General features: G+C 41.1%; 1 protein-coding gene across 1 annotated transcript in view; it reads left to right on the forward strand.

The window, feature by feature from the left end:
* The first annotated feature begins 3,380 nt into the window (after nucleotides 1–3,380).
* The window catches only part of LOC141098574 (cytochrome P450 2K1-like), a 34,219-nt gene continuing 14,735 nt past the window's right edge, over nucleotides 3,381–22,864 (forward strand). Inside the window, exons 1-4 of the mRNA XM_073586480.1 lie at nucleotides 3,381–3,497; nucleotides 12,446–12,642; nucleotides 17,248–17,410; nucleotides 21,439–21,588. Coding sequence (XP_073442581.1) covers nucleotides 12,469–12,642; nucleotides 17,248–17,410; nucleotides 21,439–21,588 — 487 coding nt within the window. The 5' untranslated portion in view covers nucleotides 3,381–3,497; nucleotides 12,446–12,468. The remainder of the gene's footprint in view (nucleotides 3,498–12,445; nucleotides 12,643–17,247; nucleotides 17,411–21,438; nucleotides 21,589–22,864) is intronic.

A 22,864-nucleotide genomic window follows, 5' to 3' on the forward strand; every position in this document is an offset into this window, starting at 1 on the left:
GGTGCCATGACCACTTTTCTCCACCACTCCAATCCCTCAGTGCCATCTTGTGAGCACAGCTTGTGACTGGTCAGAAGCTAAGTCACAAGCTCTCAATGAAAGTCAATGAGAGCCAGATCGAGGCTCTCATAGACTGGCATTGAAAAGTCTATGAAACACTTGAGCTGCCGGCAGGTCATGCTTCAGTGGAGATGGACAGAAGCAACACTAGAAAATAATGAAGGTGGCAGCAGGTGAGTATGAGACTTGAAGCAAGAGACTAATAATAATAATAATCTTTATTTTTATATAGCGCTAACATATTCCGCAGCGCTTCACAGTTTGCACACATTATCATCACTGTCCCCGATGGGGCTCACAATCTAGATTCCCTAACAGTATGTTTTTGGAGTGTGGGAGGAAACCGGAGCACCCGGAGGAAACCCACGCAAACACGGGGAGAACATACAAACTCCTTGCAGATGTTGTCCTTGGTGGGAATTGAACCCAGGACCCCAGCACTGCAAGGCTGCAGTGCTATCCACTGAGCCACCTACAATTAAAGCACCACTCTAGCAGTGCAACAAAAAAGAATGCTGAAGTGGTGCTTTAAAAAAGCTGACTGGCTGTCTACCATTAAAATTACATCAATGGTTGTTATTATTATAGATGAGGAGATTGTTCCAGGAGAATTAAATTCTATTTTCCTGAAATTTGATCACATTGATTTGATTTGCGAAATTGTAAACTAAAGAAAAAGACTGGCGCCATTTCACACACTGCTGGAGCATCAACAATAGGACTAATAATGTGGGCTATCCCTTAATGACCTGAAGCTGTGGCATCACATGGTTGTAACACAGCCAAGCAAGGGGCGTAATCATAGCCAGAAGGACCATTTGCTTGTACAGTGTAAGGATTGGAGGTCAGAGTCATTCCACATATAGACAGAGAAAAAAAAGGCCTAATCTAAATCTGGTGTAATATTGCAGTAGTTTATTGCATTGAAAATGTGAGTGCTGAGGTATCCTCAGTGTATAAGTAATAAGTGATAGGAAAGTGCTGTAGTTTTATTGTCAGTGTGATTATAAATTGATCGATCTTTGATATCTGTGATATACTGAAGTAATAGCACCTTGTTCTTAACATATTGCAAATGATAACCATCCTAAACCCTCCAGTGAATTTAAAGGCCCCGACACACACAGCGAGATCGCTAGCGAGATCGCTGATTTTGTGACCCACAGCGATCTCTCCAGCGACATCGCTGTGTGTGGCACGCATCAGCGACAGGCCCCCCTGCCGGGTATCGCTGATCGTGCAGGATCATCCTGGGCCATTTTTTGATTGTTGGTCTCCCGCTGGCCAGCGCGCATCGCTGCGTGTGGCAGTGGGAGACCAACGATCAGCGACGCTGGAAACTGGTATCCAATGTAAACAGGGGGTATCTAAGAGCCACGTGGCTCATAGTTGCCCACTGTTTACCTTGGATAACAGCTTGCTCGCTGGTCCTGATGGCTGGTGAGCCTGTCTATGTGACAGCTCACCAGCGATCAGCTGTGTCCCAGCGATCCCATCCACATCGGATCGTTGGTGGGATCGTTGGGACATTGAAGCGTGTAACGGGGCCCTTACTCTCTTGCTCTCTTTCATTATCAACTTTTTAGCAGTTCAATTTGAATCAACTTTTTTGGGAAAAGCTGGAGAACCCGGTGAATTCTAGTTTTCAAAAGATCCACTCATCTCAAGTTATTATTGATGTAGTTGTTTCTGATAACAAGAGAAAGGTTGAACTTTAATGACCGTTGTTTTTAATATGTAATAATTAGTAGGTATGGTGAGCTGTGTATGGGAGGATGTAATAAGGGAGAGGTAAGAATCTAGAGGAAAGGTAATGATGAGACAAGTTTGACAGCAAATAAGGTTATGCAAGTGTAGAAATAATTGCCACTTGCGTTTTTGGTAATTATGAATGGCTTACTAGGACCAGGAAATGAAATCACATCTTGTAAAATGATGTAAACCACATGCAATATGACAGCTAATACAACTAGTACAATACTTCCTTTTTTCCTCCAGCATTATGTTAGGGAAAAGTCAGGAGGACCCATAGACACTAGACTTGTTAGGAGCTCCTATCAAACTTGAATGATTCTCCTAGTTTTCTGCATTGGTTATGAAAATCTGCTAGAGTATCTCCTACATTACATACTATTTATAGACCCTCCGGAATGATATATAGTAAATTGAAATCTCCTGTATATAATTTAATTATGTTTGCATAATGGTAAAAGAAATTGGTAAGTATCACTTGCAGAACTGAAGATTCTTCTATGAACCTATATGGTACTTGTTCAAGTACTTTACCACATTTCTAAAGAACTAGACAAAATTGAGTCTCTAGAGTGGTATGACAACTGTAAATTAAATTGAGACATATACTACTAAGAGTAATGAACCTCTTTGTACTGTATATATACATACATATGTATATATGTACATTACAATAATATTGTAAGATGTTTAAACTCACTGAAAAAACCCATGCATCCAATATATAAAGAATAAAAAAGGGACCGCAATGGGATACCTATTCACCCCAGAGTTCACACATGGAATATTATTATTGAAAGTGTTATTTACTCATGATTTACTCACTAGGATGTGTTATAAAATTGTCATTTATAGAGGTTCAAGATGTACATTCTCTGCCATTCCTGAGAATAAATGAACCCCACTCCTTTTGGCGTGCCCCACTGCAAAAGTCAATCACAGACTCCTTTTCTACCAAGAACTACCAACTATTAACAATCACCAAGCAAAGTAAAATGCTACAGATAAACTTCTATTGCCCGTCTTTGTGTCCTCCACTAAATTAAAGTAGTCTTTTATGTTCTAACAGCAAATTAAAAGGTATAGGTCTTATCCACTATCCAATTGCATTCAAAGGTACTGGATTTTTTCATTTTTTCTAAGCAACTAATTAAAATAAAACAAAGACAAATTAGAAAACCATACATATGGTTACAACCCTGGCATTAAACAATAGGAGATATATATATCAGTGTGAATTCCTAGGAATGGTCAGTATCAATGTACAAAGTTCATGTAAAGTATACAACACTAGTGTAAGTAAATGAAAAGAATGATGGGTGGTGGGTGCAGAGAAAAAAGGGAGAGGTGGAGAGAGTCTTTACATTGCATTCGCAACATATTCAGAGAAAGTATTTTCTCACTATGATGACAACATTGGCCCAAAAGAGTGATAAAACTGAAAGAGACAGAAGCAGAAAGTGATGCAACAACTGGGAAAGACAGGTCACTGTGCTAACACTATAGAAAGTCCAAAGTAAATCAGAGAGATCATTATCATAACCATATGGTTACGCATAATGTTTATGAGCCTGCCCTTCTCAAGTTTCACAGATTCAGCAAGTCAGCAAAAGGTATAAATATTCTTTATGTGCTGGGAACACCCAGTTCATTCACATATCGAGAAGAGAACAGTGAACAGACAGGTAAGAAATTATGTTCCTAGACCCCCCTCATTGCATGCACTTTTATGGGGATGATTTTTTTTCCTAACACTAGACTAGGCCAACCATAGACTTCACGTGAGAAGCGATGCCTCATCATGTTGGAAAGGGGTCTTGAAACAAGTAGGACTATAGATCTATTTTTAAAATGTTTTTAGTTTACCGTTTAATGGGAAAAGCAAGACAATCCTATAGTTATGACACAGCTTAATGGCTAAGAAAAATAAAGTAAATTGTGTTGCAAAGCAATCTTCCCAGACTATTTAGACCCTTTCTTGGTATCATGTCTGAGGAAGGGACCTAAGAGGTCTCGAAAGCTTAGCCATTAAAAGGTATCATAACTACATGTATGACGCATATGTCATAGAGCTATGCAGGAGGAAATATTTCTTGATATCTCCCCCTAACAATGTAGAGGTGATGACTAGACTCAAAGGTGTAGCTGAAGCTTTAACACTTTTTAACAAATTTAACCCCTTTTTAACTTGGCCAATTTTCTCATTTTCATTTCCTCCCTCCCTGCCTGCTTCCCAGAGTCATAACTTTATTATTTTTCTGTCCACATAGACATATGATGACTTTCTTTGTGGGACAAGTTATACTTTTGAATGACACCTTTCATTTTACAGCATAATGTCCTGGAAAAGGGAAAGAAAATTGCAAGAACAGTGACATTGTGAAAAATTTAATTCTGACATTGTTTTTATGGTGTACATTGTGTGATAAAAAGACTGCATAGTATGATTTTTCTCAATATCAAGATTACAGTGATACCAAACATGTCAAGTTTTTTGTTATTTTAGTGGTGAAAAAAATTGAAGGCTGTGTCGTCATTTTTCGAGACCCATAGCTTTTTCTTTATTCGGTTGATAGAGCTGTGTGATGGCTTATTTTTTATGGCATATTATATTTTAATATTTTAGCTTCTTACAGCAATATTTGTGGGATATCAGCAACCAAAAAAGTGTAATTTTGGCATTCTTGAATTTTTCACATTTAACTAACTGTTATATGTTTCATATTTTTATCGGAATTTTCTGAACGTGGCAAAACCATATTGATGTAATTTAAAATATATATATATATATATATATATAGTAGGGGTTCGACTCGCTCAGATGCAGCAGGAGACAATCATGAGACAGGTTCTTCCAAAGTTCATGAGGTTTATTTGTGTCATAAACCCATAAAGAAGCACAAAAGAAAGAGCCTTTGGCTTAGGCAAAAGAGAACACAAATGTCCGTTACTTCAGGCTCAGACCTGGAGCTTCAGTACACACGGGAGGCTTAGTCCTCCCCACCTACAACTGCCTGGTTCAGGAGCAGACTACATTATAAGGTTGTAGCCACACCCACGAACCCAGCAGCTGATTGGTCACGTGACTGTGACCTCACTAGAGGTCCTTGCAAAACATTAGTAATAAAGCAATATCTATCATGCCTTACATTACGGAGACAAGCCATCTCTGAGACACATATCTCCCATCGATTATACAACCCTTAGCCATGCCACAATATATTATCAATATTTTTAATAAGTGAAGGGGGTGACTTGACCTTTTATGTTTTTTTCCAATTTTTTTCAAGGTTTTTTTACATTTCTTGTTAGCCTTTTTAGGGGACATTGAACCTTCAATTAGCTGATCACTTGTGCTATATACCGCGATACAACAGTACAGTTGCATATAATGAAAATCAGTCTCCTTTGCAGTCTGGCCATAGGCAGGGTTTCAACGGAGCTCTGTAAAGACAAGCATGGAGGTCTTCAGCAGACTCCCAGCTGTCATAGCATCTTATCTGTAGCTTGCAGTCACATCATGAGTGTGCGGATTGGCGCTTAGAATGACGCGCCCTCATGAGTGCTGTTAATGCTGCTGTCAGAGTATAGCAGCGGCATTTTGAAAGGTTATCAATTGCAGGTGGCACTTCACGCCACCTGTGATGGCTAAGGGCCACTTGCGGATGTAACACACAGCCATCACCTGCCAAGTATGGGCAAGCTCACCCTTTGAGCCCGCTCCATACACCCGCTACAGACTTCCACTGTACATGTATGGCAGATGGCGGTAAGTGACCGCTATCATTTTATATGGTAATAGCTCCGGAACTTTCAACATATTCCATTGATTGTGCTTTTTTTTTGTGACACATTGTACTTTATGGTAAGTGCAAATTTAGATTGATATGTTTAGCGCTTATTTATAAAAATATCAGAAATTTTACAAAAAATGTCAAAAAATTGCAATTTTCAAACTTTAAATGATTATCCCTTTAATCCAGATAGTCATACCACTCAAAAGCATTAATAAATGTCTCTCATATCTGCTTTACATCCGCACCATTTGTTAAATGTTGTTTTATATTGTTACCATTTTAGAAGGTTTATTTAGCAGTAATTTTTCATTTTTTCAAGGAAATTTGCAAAACCTATATTTTTAGGTTTGGAGTAACTTTCGGGGTTCCTATACATTGCAAAATCCCCAAAAGTGATACCATTTTAAAAACGGCACCCCTCACCGTATTGAAAATTGCTTTCAGTTAGTTTATGAACCCTTCGTGTCCTTTTCAGGAATTAATGCAAGGTGGCATGCCAGGAATGAAAAAATGTATTTTTACAATCTAAATGCTGATAACTTCTGAACAGGTCCCTGAACTGGCAGACTCTAAGGCAGTTATTTGCCTATGAATTGCCATGGCAAACATAAGGACCACACGATCAAGATCTCAGGGTGCTGATGGGGTTAAAGAGGGAGCATCCACACTCTGTTAACCATCTAGATGCTGTAGTCATTATTGACAGCAGTATTGAAGAGGTTAAACGGCTGTAGTCGGTGCCAACACTTATTGCGGCTGATGCATCAAGTTGTCAGCTCTAGTGTACATCCAACTGCTGCTGGATTGTCATCTGTATAGGGATGCTATTCGCTTATATCGCTTGTATGCTGCAAGGGAAAGAAATAAAACACAGAAAAAAGTCTTAAGGGCAGCAAAATAGTACGTATGTGTCACATGTATCAGATTGCACAAATGTTGCAGCCATTCAAATGAATAACAGCAGTTATAGAGAGCAAAGTGCAGCCCATACAGGTGAACTCTCCATAGATACTGTCAAGAGCTATAAAATATCATAGCAGATGTGGAGGCAAAGCATATATTGATCAATAGTGTCATGTACAGAAAAGCCCTAATTTACTTTTTGTATCATCCCTACAAACACCCCTGCCTTACCATACAGGTTGGAATCCAAGAACATGTAAATGGTGCTCTTGCTCACTGTAGGCTGGCCCTACTATTTCCTGATATTATTATTATTATTATTTATTTATATAGCACCATTGATTCCATGGTGCTGTACATGAGAAGGGGTTACATACAAATTACAGATATCACTTACAGTAAACAAACTAACGATGACAGACTGATACAGAGTGGGGAGAGCACCCTTCCCTTTCGGGCTTACATGCTATAGGATGGTGGGGAAGGAGACAGTAGGTTGGGGGGTTGCAGCAGTTCCCGTGTTGGTTGAGGTGATATCACCGGTAGTGGTGAGAGAGAAGGAGGTAGCGGGGTCATTGCAGGTTGTAGGCTTTCTTGAAGAGGTGGGTTTTCAGGTTCCGTCTGAAGGATCCAAATGTGGTTGATAGTCGGACTTGTTGGGGCAAAGAATTCCAGAGAATAGGGGCTATTCGGGAGAAGTCTTGGAGGCGGTTGGGTGAGGAGCGAATAAGTGTGGAGGAGGTCTTGGGAGGACCGGAGATTACGTGAGGGAAGGTATCGGGAGATTAGTTCAGAGACATATGGGGGAGACAGGTTATAGATGGCCTTGTAGGTCAGAATTAGTAATTTGAACTGGATACGCTGAGGGAATGGGAGCCAGTGAAGAGATTTGCAGAGGGGAGAAGAGGAGAAGTAGTGAGGAGAGAGATGAATTAGTTGGGCGGCAGAGTTAAGGATGGACTGGAGAGGTGCGAGGGTGTTAGCAGGGAGACCACAGAAAAGGATGTTGCAGTAGTCGAGGCGGGAGATGATGAGAGCATGCACAAGCATTTTAGTAGATTGAGGGTTGAGGTAAGGATGGATTCTGGAAATATTTTTGAGCTGGAGGCGACAGGAGGTTGAAAGAGTTTGGATGTGCGGTTTGAAGGACAGGGCAGAGTCAAAGGTTACTCCGAGGCAGCGGACTTCTGGTACTGGGGAAAGTGTGATGTCATTAATTGTTATAGCTAGGTCAGGTAAAGAAAACCTGTGAGATGGCGGAAAGATGATGAGTTCAGATTTGTCTACATTGAGTTTGAGGAAGCGAGAGGTGAAGAAGGAGGATATGGCTGATAGACACTCTGGGTTTCTGGACATTCTGGATTCTGATATGCCCTATATCACTTAAAACCCATAACACAAGCCGACAAGAGAAGAAAGGGTAGGATTGAAAAATACCCCAAATAATGAGTATACATATAAAAAAATTTCATCCTAAGGAAGCTGTAAATCAAAACAGAACAGAAGATCTTAGTATAATGGGAAAGTATTTTCGACAATGGAGGTTAAAGTCCAATCCATCAAAAACGGAAGTATGCTGCTTTCATTTACACAACGTAAGAGCTAAGACTGAACTCAAAGTACATTTTGAATGTTAACTTGTCAAACATAATTTCAATCCTAAGTATTTAGGCGTAATCTTTGACAGAACCCTAACCTTAAAATCTCACTTGGATAAGACAGCACAGAAACTGAAAGCACGGAATAATATTCAGAAACTCTGTGGATCCTCCTGGGGTTCTTCAACACCTGTCTTGAGAATGTCTACCCTTACCTTGGTGTACTCTGCCACAGAATATTGTGCTCCAGTATGATTAAATAGATGTCATGTGAATGCAATCGACACCCAGCTGAACAATTATATGCGCATAACATCTGGTGCCATCAGACCTACTCCTGTCCACTGGTTACCTGTCTTGAACCATACTGCACCTGCAAACCTGAGAAGACAATAGCTCCTACTTATAGAATACTCTAAAGTACTGAATAATGAAAATCTCCCAATACATCAAAATATCCAAGATGTTCAAATACAGTGACTGAAATCAAGACACGCACCCATCCGAACCGCAATTACCCTGTATGAACATGATTTCAATTTGGAAGAGAAATGGCGAGAACTTTGGGTCAGTGCAGTAGATGGTGAGCTTCAAATGTTTCCTCACTTACAAAATCCACCACCAGGCTTCAATCTACCAAATGTAATATCTCACCTCTGGACTGAACTTGGCAAGGTTGAATGTGTATACCGAGTCCATATGAACACTCTAAATACAATCTGAATATGGCTCTTGCTGTGCTTGGTATACACATTCACCCTTGTCAAGTTCAGTCCAGAGGTGAGATAATACATTTGCATTCAATCTACCAAGGAAAACCTGGGTTACTCTGAATCGTATCAGAACAAACTTTGGTGTCTGTGCAGATCTTATGCATAAGTGGGGAAAATCTGACTCTCCAGCCTGTGACTGTGGAGCTGATCGTCAAACAGTTCAGCACGTTGTTGAGGAGTGTCCCCTCAGATTGTATCCCGGTGATTTATTTCTTCACTGGAAATGACAATGTTATTGCATATATAGAAAACATTGATATTCGACTCTGATTTTTGCTCCTTTGCTCTTTTCAATCACTGTTTATTGCTTGTTGTTTATTCTTATATGATGTTGAAATATACTGTATGTTCATACGATTAAATACCGTATATACTCGAGTATAAGCCGAGATTTTCAGCCCATTTTTTGTGCTGAAAGTCCCCCTCTCAGTTTATTCTCGAGTCATATACGTCAGGGTGTCGGTGGGGGAGGGGGAGCGGGGGTATCAGATCATAGTGACCTCCCCTGACGCGTCTCTGCAGCCCCCATGCTTGTCCCATGGTCTCCTTTCCTTTCTTCAGCTGTCACGTGATACCATTCATTAAACTCATGAATATGCGCATATTCATGAGTTTATTGAGCGGTACTACGTGACCGCTGAAGGAAGGAAGGGAGACCGTGTGAGAACATAGCTGCAGAGACAGCGCTGGGAGTGGGCAAGTATATGCAATATTCACCTGTCTCCTGTCCATCGCTGCTCGCCGCTGTCTGCCATGTCCTCTGTCAGTGACATTCAGGCAGCAGAGGGCGCGATGACGTAGTTCCTCCGCGCCACGCCCTCTGCTGCCTGAATGTCACTGACAGAGGATGCGGCAGACAGCTGTGAGCAGCGATGGACCAGGGACAGGTGAATATCTCAGGTGCCGGGTCCTGAGCCAGGGGTGACACCGGCACCTGGCCCCCAGCGACGGAGAGGTGAGTATGTAATTTTTCTTTTTGGGGTAGAATATGGGGCATAATTTGTGGAGCGTCTTATGGGGGCAGCATATGGGGGCATAATCTATGGAGCATCTTTTGGGGGCAGCATATGGGGGCATAATCTATGGAGCATCTTATGGGGGCATAATATATGGAGCATCTTATGGGGGCAGCATATGGGGGCATAATCTATGGAGCAGCATATGGAGAAAATAATCTATGGAGCAGCATATGGGAGCATAATATATGGAGCATCTTATGGGGGCAGCATATGGGGGCATAATCTATGGAGCATCTTATGGGGGCAGCATATGGGGCATAATCTATGGAACATCTTATAAAGCATCTTATGGGGCATAATCTATGGAGCATCTTATCGGGCCTATTCTATGGAACATCTTATGGGGCCATAACCTCTATGGAGCAGCATATGGGGCATATTATTCTATGGAGCATCTTATGGGGCCATTATTAAACTTTGTGCAGCCTTATATGGGGGTGTATTTTGTATGGAGCATCTTATGGGGGCATTATTAACCTTTGTGCAGCATTATATGGGGTGTGTTTTGTATGGATCATCTTATGGGGCCCATCATGAACTGTATGGAGCATTATATGGGGCTCCTGATTAAATATGGATATTCAACAACAATTAACCTTCTGATGTCTCAATTAATTTTACTTTTATTGGTATCTATTTTTATTTTTGAAATTTACCGGTAGCTGCTGCATTTTCCTCCCTAGACTTATACTCGAGTCAATAAGTTTTCCCAGTTTTTTGTGGCAAAATTAGGGGGTCGGCTTATACTCAGGACTGTCATGATCCAAGGTGGAGCTGACAAGTAAATGGACAAAGTGAACTTTTTTTCCTTTGGCTTGGTGCCAAAGTGGGTTGATTGCCCCCGGTGGCCATTAGAATTATTACACGTGGTGTCGTTTGTTCTAAGTTGCCTTGGTGGTGGTGACTGGTATTACACTTTAGTTTTAATGTGCACATATTACAAATCAGGTGTGAGGCTCTATAAAAGAGTTTCAGGTGTGTTTGATAATCATTGGTGATATTGATAGTTCGTCATTTGGGAAGCAAGCCTGGGGGATGAAGGAGCTGAATGAGAGTCCTGGGCAGCACAGCCAGAGGGGTTGAGTCAGCTATGGAGTTTACAAGGAGTGCTGGCATGGATTGGCAGAAGCTGGACTCATCTTTGGGACTCTGTTTACTGGGCAGCTGCAACTGGTGGTGGACTCTGCTCCAAGGCTGCACTAGGGTGATGGATCCGGTTATGGTGATGGATCCGGTTGGAGGAGAAGATGCACGCAGGTGATGGGCTCTGTTGCTAGGAGCGTACGCAACAGAGCAAAGCTAAGTGGTGTTCCCCCTGTATTGTCATTTTCCCTTATGTGTGTTTAATGCAGTGGTGGGATTAGTTTCCGCACCGACCAATTCCCTAGTGAGGTTTTAGGTGCAGGGCGAGTCAGGGTTTGAGGTACGCGTGCATCGCCCGGTGCGGAACCGGCATAGAGAACGTTAGGAGTGCAGGGACACTGGCTCATGGGAGTACAGGAGGTCTCCACGTCCCTATTCCCTATCGCAGGGCCCACCTTTGTTATTGTTACCCAGGTTTCCCCTTTATTGTTTAAATTCGCCTTACTGGAGGCGGGGTTTCCAGATTACTGTACATATAACGTGTATTACCTAAATTCGCCAGTTGGAGGCGGTGTATCCAGCTGCACGTTTTATTATTTAAATTTGCCCTACTGGAGGCGGTGTATCCAGGGTCACGCGTGTCATGGGTTCGCCTTGCGGTACTCGCTGCGTCCAGGCACACGTGACCGTGACAGGGTCGGCTTATATTCGAGTATATAGGGTAAATATATTTCATTCTAAAATAAAAAAAACCTCTAATGACAGTGTGCTTTGAAGTCACAAAGTTAACACTCAGTGCAAGAATATATGTGAAGCACACAATCACTTATCTCGAATCATTATAACTCTGCTTGATGAGTTTCCTCTTAGCAGTAGAAAGTTCCTCAGGGATTATTATTGGGATCTTGTAAAGAACCCTATGATCGCTAGCCATGACCTATCTAGGGTACACTTTATGTCAGCCTCTCTCTGGCACTAAAACAGGATGGATCTCTATATTGATTAAAAGCGTAGATCTTATGCACCCCCAACATGACACAGTAGTATTCTGCAGCAGCTAGGAACAATGTGTTGCATACTGCTGCACCAATTTTATATTTCAATATCATAATGGAAACACTCTTTGTGTAGGACAGCATACATAGGGATATCTTAAAAGGTCTCTTAAAATCTATGAGAATGGGAAGGTTTTACTGCAGCACACGCTATACTGTATGTACTTAACACTTCTCCGTTCTTTATACAACTGAGAGTCTGAGAAGGATCTGGGGGACTAGAACATTATCTTGCTTGAGTTGCTATTCTTGTTTTCGTCCATCAATTATGATTATTGAATTCATTTAGCATTTTTAATGTGCAAAAAAATAAAAATTCACTCTTATACAAGAATAAAAAGTTCAGTGACTTGGAATATGGATGTAACTGTTTTTGATACATGTCTTTTTTTTATATGTTCCTAGATTTTACAGATCCAAAGTTCACCATGGACGAGGTCTCAGTTCTTCTGTTTACAATTGTCTTCCTAATCCTGGTCATCGTGTTCAACAACAAGAAGAATGACAAGTACCGTAATTTTCCTCCAGGACCGACACCCTTACCAATCATTGGGAATATGCACATGGTCAACTCAACAAAACCCCACAAATCTTTTTTAGAGGTAATAAAAATTGTCAGAAGCATTTCTATTTTAAATCTTATAATTTCCAACCCCAGGAATTTATGTTTTTATTCCTCCTTTAAAGTTCTTGAAAAGTCTGCATTTTAAAGCCCCATACACATAAAACTGCCAGCGTTAGTCTAATGTGTACGGGGGGGCTCAACCCTTTCCCCATCCCTCATTGTTGTAAATACTTATGTCCCCCCAAAAAATTGAGAAAAGTATTCAAAGAGTGATACCTTTATTGGCTAACCAGATAAATTATATTTGCAAGCTTTCAAGGCTCAGAAGGCCCCTTCATCAGGCATATACTGAGAAGAGATGGCAGCATTTATATAGAATTTTCTGAAAAACCTACTGAAGAAAATGGCATAACTGGACAGCGGCATCTTCTTTTTATCCAGATGCAAAAAGGAAATCTTGATCCCCTTATATAAATGTTGCCATCTCTTCTCAGTATATGCCTGATGAAGGGGCCTTCTGAGTTAGCCTATAAAGGTATCACTCCTTGAATACTTTTCTCAATTTTTTGGGGGGACATAAGTATTTACATCTATTTTTCTGGCTAACACGGTACCAATATATTATTTTGTATTGTACATCCTATCCCTCATTGTAATTCTAACCCTAGTCGGAACTCTCATCCTAATCCTAGTCTTAAGCCCCCGTTACACATTGCGATATCGCTAGCAATATCGCTGTAACGACACCGATTTTGTGACATAGCAGCGATATTGCTAGCGATATCGCTACATGTGATACTTACCTCCGACCGGCTCCCCCGCTGCTCATCGCTGGTCGCGCAAGAACGTCTTGGACCATTTCTCGTCGGGCGCTTCCTGCTGGGCTTCCTGTGGTGCCGACGAGCAACGCGTGGACGCGGGTGGGAGGACGTCAGGATTGCCGGGTCTGACAAGTAGGTATCGACCCCTGACCGCTGGTATGTCGCTGGTGAGATCTGCCTTTGTGGCAGCTCACTAGCGACCACTTAGCGATGCACCAACGATCCATATCATTGTCGGGATCGCTGGTGCATCGCTAAGTGTAACGGTACCCTTAGACCGAACCCGAGTCCTTATCCTCATGCTATTCATTCTTTTAACCCTCATTCCTTTATTAGCCCTAGCATTATCTCAGTCCTAACACTCATCATAGTCTTTAGCTTAGCTTTAACCCTAATCTTAGTTCTTAACCAAGTTAGGGTTAGAAAATGTATGCAAAAATGAGAGGTTTAAAATAATATTAGCTTATTAAATATTTAGTTTATTAAACTATATATATTTTTTTTAATAAAAAAATGAGGACACCTTTTTAAACTTGTAAAAGTTCTTCTAGAGAGACTCTGTGTCTCCTCTTACAAAACTGTAAGTGAGAGAAGAGGCAGGAAGCAGTGGGAGAACATAGAAAGAATGGGGGAGCTGTAAATAGTCAAGCAAAGAATGTAGGAGCTGTGGGATGACATACAAAGAAAAGAGCAAAAAGAACGTGGGAGCTGTAGGAGGATATAAAACGAAAGAAAGAGCTGTAAGAGACCAGAAAAAATAGGGGAGCTGTGGGAGGACATACAACGAATAAGGGAACTGTGAGAGGATATACAAGGAATGTGGGAGGACATACAAAGAATGAAGGAGCTGTGGGAGGACATACAGAGAATGGGGGAGCTGTGGGAGGACATACAAAGTATAGGGAGCTGTGGGAGGACATACAGTACAAATAATGGGGGAGCTGTGGGAGGACATACAAAGTATGGGAGAGCTGAGGTAGAACATACAAAGTATGGGGAGCTGTGGGAGGACATGCAAAGAATGGGGGGGCTGTGGGAGAACATACAAAGTATGGTGGAGCTGTGGGAGAACATACAAAGTATGGGGGATCTGTGGGAGGACATACAAAGTATGGGAGCTGTGGGAGGACATACAAAGAATGGGAGAGGTGTGGGAGGACATACAAAGTATGAGGGAGCTGAGGGAGAACACACAAAGTATGGGGGAGCTATTGGAGAACATACAAAGAATGGTGAGCTGTGAGAGAACATACAGGGAATGTGGGAGGACATACAAAGTATGGGGAGCTGTGGGAGGACATACAAAGAATGGGAGAGGTGTGGGAGGACATACAAAGTATGAGGGAGCTGAGGGAGAACACACAAAGTATGGGGGAGCTATTGGAGAACATACAAAGAATGGTGAGCTGTGAGAGAACATACAGGGAATGTGGGAGGAAATAGAAAGAATGAAGGAGCTGTGGAAGGACAAACAAGAAATGTGTGAGCTGTTTCAGGCTGGCTGACGCGTGGAGGGATTCTCCTGCATTGCTAATATGGCCAGCTCAAGAGAGAGGGAACTGCGCATACTCAGTCATTAGAGAAAAGGATTAGATAGACGGACATAGAAGCCAAAGGTTCTAACTGTAGGGGGTGCCATACTGACAATCAAAGGAACATATTATTTGAATGGGGCATCATTTTTAATAGGTTTAAGTTACGAAAAGGTTTCTCTTCGTGATGTCAGCAACATTACCTGTGTATTATATGGTGGCACAAACCGTTTCTTGCGCTCTGCTTGTACAATCCCAGCATATGGACAGGTCTTTTGACAATTAATCAAATTGATCATAAAGTGTCTCCCACCATAGAGTTCAGAAATAATCTGTGAGGAAACCTGGAATTAAGTGTTCACTGCTTCTGCAATGCCACCACAAGGAAACTTAGGTATTATACAATTCCTATTCACTCAATGGATTGTCTGCAATAATGCAGAACAAGAAAAATCTAGGCTTGGATGGACCTGACAGAGATCAAGTGAATTCTATGGTGAGCCCTTAAATCAAGAATTGGGCTTAGTTTTTTTCCATAATTCCGAAATCCTCTTCACTCACCGCAACCACACTCTATGTACCACAACGGCACACACATGTCCAATCTTCTTTCTCCATTACCCCAATTTCCTCAACATTACCCCACCCCATGTAGTTGTAGAGTGGACTCCTAAAGGCAATTTTACTGGTGGGTCTTAGGAAAATATAGCATAGGGCACATGATCCAGAGCACATGAAGCTTTTTTGATCCTCCCTGTGGCCAGATCTGAAGATTCTCAACAGAATACCTGCTTCTGGTACCCTATATTTTTTAAAAGAGAGAATTAGTATTATATCAACATGGCAAACACTTTTCAAATGAAACCAGTCTGAAACTTGGCTAATGAAATTGCATCCAGCTATACAGCACCGACTTTCTTACTGGCTCATACAGTGGTATCATAATTGGTGAACCCCTCTATGATGCCTATGTGCTTTAAAAAGGCATGGAAATGGACTGTCTTATCAAGTCGACCCCCTTCAAAACTGGTAATATTTTAGCTTTACAGGAAAAGCTAATTTACTTGCGGTACCGAATATTTCCACGTGGTGTGCTGCTCAATCAGTTTTGGACGAGTGATCAACTTATCAATCACAGATGTCCCTATTCTCTGGTCATCAAAATCAAGCCCAAGGAATAAAAAAAGGCGGTCTGTGAGAAATGCACATAGCAGTATATTTTCAGTGGTCCATATTGTGGTCCACATTATGTTCTATATGTGTGACAATACTGGGATATGTCTGAAAATACTGGAGTATGTAGATTGCCTTTTACAGGTAGAATATACACTCACTGGCCACTTTATTAGGTACACCTGTCCAACTGTGTGTTAAGACTTAATTTCTAATCAGCCAATCACATGGCGGCAACTCAGTGCATTTAGGCATGTAGACATGGTCAAGACAATCTCCTGCAGTTCAAACCGAGCATCAGTATGGGGAAGAAAGGTGATTTCAGTGCCTTTGAACGTGGCATGATTGTTGGTGCCAGAAGGGCTGGTCTGAGTATTTCAGAAACTGCTGATCTACTGGGATTTTCACGCACAACCATCTCTAGGGTTTACAGAGAATGGTCCGAAAAAGAAAAAAAATCCAGTGAGTGGCAGTTCTGTGGCCGGAAATGCCTTGTTGATGCCAGAGGTCAGAGGAGAATGGGCAGACTGGTTCGAGCTGATAGAAAGGCAACAGTGACTCAAATTGCCACCCGTTACAACCAAGGTAGGCAGAAGAGCATCTCTGAACGCACAGTGCGTCGAACTTTGAGGCAGATGGGCTACAGCAGCAGAAGACCACACTGGGTACCACTCCTCTCAGCTAAGAACAGGCATCTGATGGCTACTTTCAGCAGGATAATGCGCCATGTCATAAAGCTCGAATCATCTCAGATTGGTTTCTTGAACATGACAATGAGTTCACTGTACTCAAATGGCCTCCTCAGTCACCAGATCTCAATCCAATAGAGCATCTTTGGGATGTGGTGGAACGGGAGATTCGCATCAGGGATGTGCAGCCGACAAATCTGCGCCAACTGTGTGATGCCATCATGTCAATATGGTCCAAAATCTCTGAGGAATGCTTCCAGCACCTTGTTGAATCTCTGCCACGAAGAATTGAGGCAGTTCTGAAGGCAAAAGGGGGTCCAACCCCTTACTAGCATGGTGTACCTAATAAAGTGGCCAGTGAGTGTATGTGTTTACTTTATTAGTTGTAACTTTTCGTTTGCTTGTTTTCATTATTATTGGATTGTAGATATCAAAGAAGTACGGCACAGTATTTAGCCTCCAGCTTGGACAGGAGAAGTTGGTTATCCTCACTGGTTATGAAACAGTGAAAGATGCACTTATGAACTACGGAGAAGAATTTTCTGGAAGGCCGGTCTCGCCAATAGTCTCTGTAACATCAAACGGATATGGTAAATATTTCTGCGTCTAGATATCATTCCTTAAAAATGGCTCGGTTACTTGTAATTGCTACCATTAGTTGTGGATATCTATATCTTTGGAAACATTAAGGATTTTCGGTAGGTTTTAAAGGGAGCGTCAATATCTCCAGGATCTAGAACTTTAGCATTTTTTAAACTATCACACAAGAACGACATCCTGATGCAAAAAGTTAACTCTAAAGGGAAGCTGCTATCAAAAAATAACCTACTGCTTCTATCAAGTTTTTGTGTTAAATATTTATTTTTTTATCACAATCTGTATTAAAAATAAAAATCCAAAATCGTACAATTCCCACACTGGACACTGCAACATTTTTAGACTCTAAATTCCTTTTGTTTATTGTACAGGGTGGACCATTTATAAAGTTGGATCCAAAATGGCCTACTTCAAAATGGCCGCCATGGTCACCACCCATCTTGAAAAGTTTTCCCCCTCCCATATACTAATGTGCCACAAACAGAAGGTTTATATCACCAACCATTCCCATTTTATTTAGTTGTATCCATATACATGGCCCACCCAGGTGTATCCATATAAATGGCCCACCCAGGTGTATGCATATACATGGCCCACCCTGTATATTAGTCATTGGTGAGATCCTGGCCATATCTCTTTTACTGAAGCATCTAATCATCATATGCAAATGTCAATATGAAGAGAGGAACAGGGTCAGGTTTGACATCACTTAATGCGATGGGTGGATCCTGCGTTAACAGTCATTGTAATCCTCTCTCTGACAATAACGAATCTGCTGTAATCTCGTCCTGAAAGGACAGGAAGAATAAAGCTTAAAAAAAGCCCCAGTGGCCAGTGTGAAGATGACTGACCTTATTTGTTAATGATGATCATGAAATAAATATTTCTTATACAAAAAGGTGATTAACACAGTAGGGCATATCTGATGACAGCTTCCTTTTAGCATTTAACGCACAAAAACATCAAATTTTTATAGTTATGTGTGAAGTTAGACTTTTCTGTATTGGGATATCTATGTCATTTTAAGAACGACTAGGCTATAGCATCACATGAGAACTTGACCAGAAGCTGTGCTGGACAGTGAGCAACCGGTGGGATTACAGGGTCAACCTTCCTTGACACCAACATGTGGCCAAACATATTACTCTTGAGTTGATCGAAGTGGACAATTCAGCTAAAACGAAAAGTTACCAGGTAACAATTTTTGTGACCAACAGATGAAAAATTTGTCAAATTTTTGTCAAGTATTTTTCGTCCTTCTCACTCCTGTATTTGACATTGTGTGGCCAGTTTATACAACTGTAATACCCAAAATGACAATTTGTGTCATCTCTTGGTGTTTCCAACATCCACCGGAGAACCATTCATACAGTGGTTTTCAACCATCAGCCGATTTCTAGTATATGTAAGTGGCCTCCTGAAAGAAGTTGTCTTCTACTTGAACAACTTGGCCCTATTAAAGCAAAAAAGCTTTTACTCACCTACCGTGATGACGCTGTTCCCACAATGTCGGCATTCGCTGTCTTGAGGCACCTTTGCTGCTCTTGTGACACGTGATGCCAACGACCAATGAGCACTGGCGTCTGTGTCCCCTCCTCTTGTCAAAAGGAACATAAAGGGGAAGTTAGAGAGCAGCCACAGCCCGGACTTCATCTTCATGATTGGTGTGTAAGAAGGTGGGGACAGTGACCCCAGCGCTGATTGGGGGCAAGCATCATGTGTCACATCAACCGCATGGCAGCCGCGGGACCGCGAGTGCTGACACCGCTGGACCATTACCGGCACGGGAGGTAAGCATAAGCTTTTCTATTTTATCGGGGTCAAACATTTACTTCAAGATGGGGTAATCTTAGTAGTGTAGCAGCAATCCCTTGATCTGTCATCAGAGTTGGGGTAACGTTTGTAATGAATGTGCTAAGAAGCTGAACCTTCTCCACACAGAACAGATGCAAGCTGTATAATACAGCTGGCACACACCTCTAACAGCAGCGAGCAGAGCTAGCTCCAATTGATGCTGTTAACCTCCTAAATGCTGCTCTCAATCCCACTAGGTCTTCTATTCAGTCACCAATGCTTCACCCCACGAAAAGATTTCATTGTACAGATGGATTGTCACGGCAGCTGAGGCCTAATTACGTCCCCTTTTTGCCACTATCTTGATGCTTCTGCTGAAATATTGCAGTATGAAAGACAAACGATCACAGGTTCAAGTCCCATATGGAGGACTAAAAAAATAGAATGAAAATTAAGAATTGTTCCTTTAAATATTAAAGAGATATAAAAAACATAGAGAGCTGTGTATCACCCCCTTTATTCAATTCCAGACTAAAGCAAAAGAAGTGTATTTGGCCTTGCCAAAAGTCTGATCTGTTAAGATATTAAAAATTATTCCACCCAAACGGTAAATATTAAAAAAATACATTAAATTTTTCACTTGCTGCCCTTGTGCAAAACATGCAACACAAAGTGATCAAAATGTCATTTTTACCCCGAAATGGCACAAATAAAACTACAATTCAGAGAAAGGACTAAGCGTTGTAAAAATTTTCATATACTGCAACCAATGTAATGGAAAAATGGCAATAAAACTCCAATTTTTTTTACACGGTTAAAAAAATTTTAAATTAAAATAAGGATGAAAAATAATGCAAAAAAACTCTGAAATTTTTGGTATCGTAGTAATTGTGCAGATCTGAAGAATCATATCACCGGGTCGAGAAGCTGTGAATTAAAAATCGAAAATAACAATGGCGAAATTGCGGTTTTTTTTTCCCAATGATGTGCATTGTGCACAATTCAGTACATAATATCGAACCTTTAAGGTGTCCTATAAAAGAAACAATCTTTGTACAGCTATGGCGAAGGAAAAATAAAAAAGATTTATTTAGTTCCTGGAAAAAAAGTAGGAAAAAGAACAAAAGAGCAAAATGTATAATTAGCTACGTTCTTAAGGGGTTACGTTTTTGCACAATTCTTTTATAGTGTGTATCCTTTTGTATACCACTAGGGGGAGCAACTTGCAAATGCATTAATATAGCCTTCATGTAATACATATACATATACTAAATGCAGAGGTTTACCTTTATAGGTAGTTGACAATGGCTTTTAAGTGGTTAATATGTATCAATGTGTAGAGGAGGACTGTTTTGGCTTCAGTGGTGCCATATAGGTATTCTTTGGTGCGGCTGTCACTAGGAGAATCCCAAGTGCACAAATATATATGGCTTGTGCAGTATATGGCAGCATTATTTATTTCTACAATATGGTAGCTTTATTTAGTCATGCAATTGTATACAGATACAGTCTACCTAAAATGCTGGGTAGTTGTAAGAATACATTTTTTTTAATGATCTTTAGCAAACCTTAGTAGAGATGAGTGACTCTCCAGGAATTATTTTTTGGGCTCGAATAAGCCACAGATTCAATTTGACCTGAATAAAATCTGTTCGAATTACCAAAGCAAGTTCTTTACAGACTAAAAAAAGCCAAAAATTTTGGAAGATCTTAATCTGAATCTGTCAAAATGATTCTGATACCCAATATGAGAGCAGCATGATGTAGGGGCAGAGACCTTAATTCCGGTGATGTATTATTTACTGGGCTACTTGCTGGTGTTTTGATAAGATCACTGTTTTATCTGCAGCAGATCTACTAGTTCTCTGAATGCTGATCCCTGTATAGCCCCGCCCCCACTCCACTGCTTGAAAGCTGTCTGTGAATACTGTGCATAGGCAGAACGCTGACAATCAGTGGTGTGGGCAGGGTTGTACAGAACTGAAGAATATGGAGGACTGCATGGCAGCAAGTTCACAAGTCCTCTAGTGATAAAATCACTTTTTTACCAGCAGCAGGTTATGAACAATTCAATTAGCCCATTAAATTACCCAACACTGGAATCAGGGTCTCTGTCTCTACATCATGTATGAATGATGAGTGTACACCAGTTATATAAGTCTATTTAGACAGAATTATTCAGTGACTGCTGAGCATGATGGACTATCCTGTACTTATTTTTACTCAGGTGTTCTTTTCTCCCATGGAGAGAACTGGAAAATGATGAGAAAATTCACTCTGTCGACACTGAGAGATTTTGGTATGGGGAAGAGGAGTATAGAAAATAAGATCATGGAGGAATGTGAAAACTTGATGCAGACATTTAGATCATATGAAGGTAAGGACAGCTCATGATAAGAGCGTGCAACATTAAATAACAAACATTTAAAGGAGGGATTGCAATGCTATGATGTTGTGAACTGTGGAAGAGATCTGTGTGACCAGAAGGAACACTCATTTCCATCAGATGACACTGACATGACACAATGACATACAGTCTTCTTCTGACCGTGGCTGCTAAAATATTTAGGCATCACTACATACTATCTGCCCCTCTTAAAATATGCAGTGTGAGAGGCCAGAATCCATAAATGGAAATGTAAGGCACTCCTCAGAGTGTCCGAGTTTGGGATTGTTTGTCTCCTGGGACTTGTTATGGTGGGAGAAAAGAGGATCAGGGTGAGGATGTCCAGATTCTTTGGATTGTGAGACCAGACCATGTGGAAGACAGGGTGGTGCTGGGAAACAGACTGGAAGTATTATCCACAATGAAACCGACCACCTGTTCACATTGATATGGCTTCAAAAGTAGTGTTCAGTACCCCCTGTCTCGTGGATGAGCGTGTTTCTTGTGCTCCTGCAGAAAGCACAGTATCACCTAGGCCACAGACTCGGCCTCTGCATGCACCATTAGCAGCATCTCCAGTCCCGCATCCCTTACCACATGCCTTGCACATATTAAATTAGGTAAGAGTGGTTATAATAGGGAGAAAAATAGATGTAGGTCAGAAAAGGAGTTTTCATTTAAGTTTCAGCAGCAGGGACAGTAAGGCAATAACCCCTGCTTATATGCCTCTTTTCCTAATCTAGTCCTTCTCCATCAACTCTCCCTATGCTAAATGAAGCTATCAATGGTATTAATAGGGCACAGAATAGATTAGCTTTAGCTCTGAAAGGGATTTTTGGTTTTTCCTTGCAATATCAAGGACTGCAAGGCAATAATCCCTGCCTAGATGCCTCTAATACACTATCCCTTCTACAGCAGTTCTCCCTACACTAAAAGCAGCCAAGAATGGTATTAATAGAGAATGGTATAGATTTGACTTACCTCTGAAAAGAACTAATTTATGTGTCATCCCCTGATATTGTTCAAAAATTTAAATATTCTGCAATAATTGTGAGATGTCAAGTGTATAACATGCAATTTAATAGACAAGATCATTCTGCTAGTTGCTCTTATGCCAACAAAGGTCGACTTGCTCACTGACCTCTTATCCAGCTGAACAAGTTGCACATATGACATATCCACCCCTAGTTAAAACTGGTCGTGCCGAGGTCCTTTATGACGATTAGTATGTAATATCTTTCAGCATAAGAGACCAAATTTGACCACA

Source organism: Dendrobates tinctorius, unplaced genomic scaffold, assembly GCF_039654945.1.
Source record: "Dendrobates tinctorius isolate UK_male_01 unplaced genomic scaffold, ASM3965494v1 ptg000093l, whole genome shotgun sequence".
NCBI classification, from domain to species: Eukaryota; Metazoa; Chordata; class Amphibia; order Anura; family Dendrobatidae; genus Dendrobates; species Dendrobates tinctorius.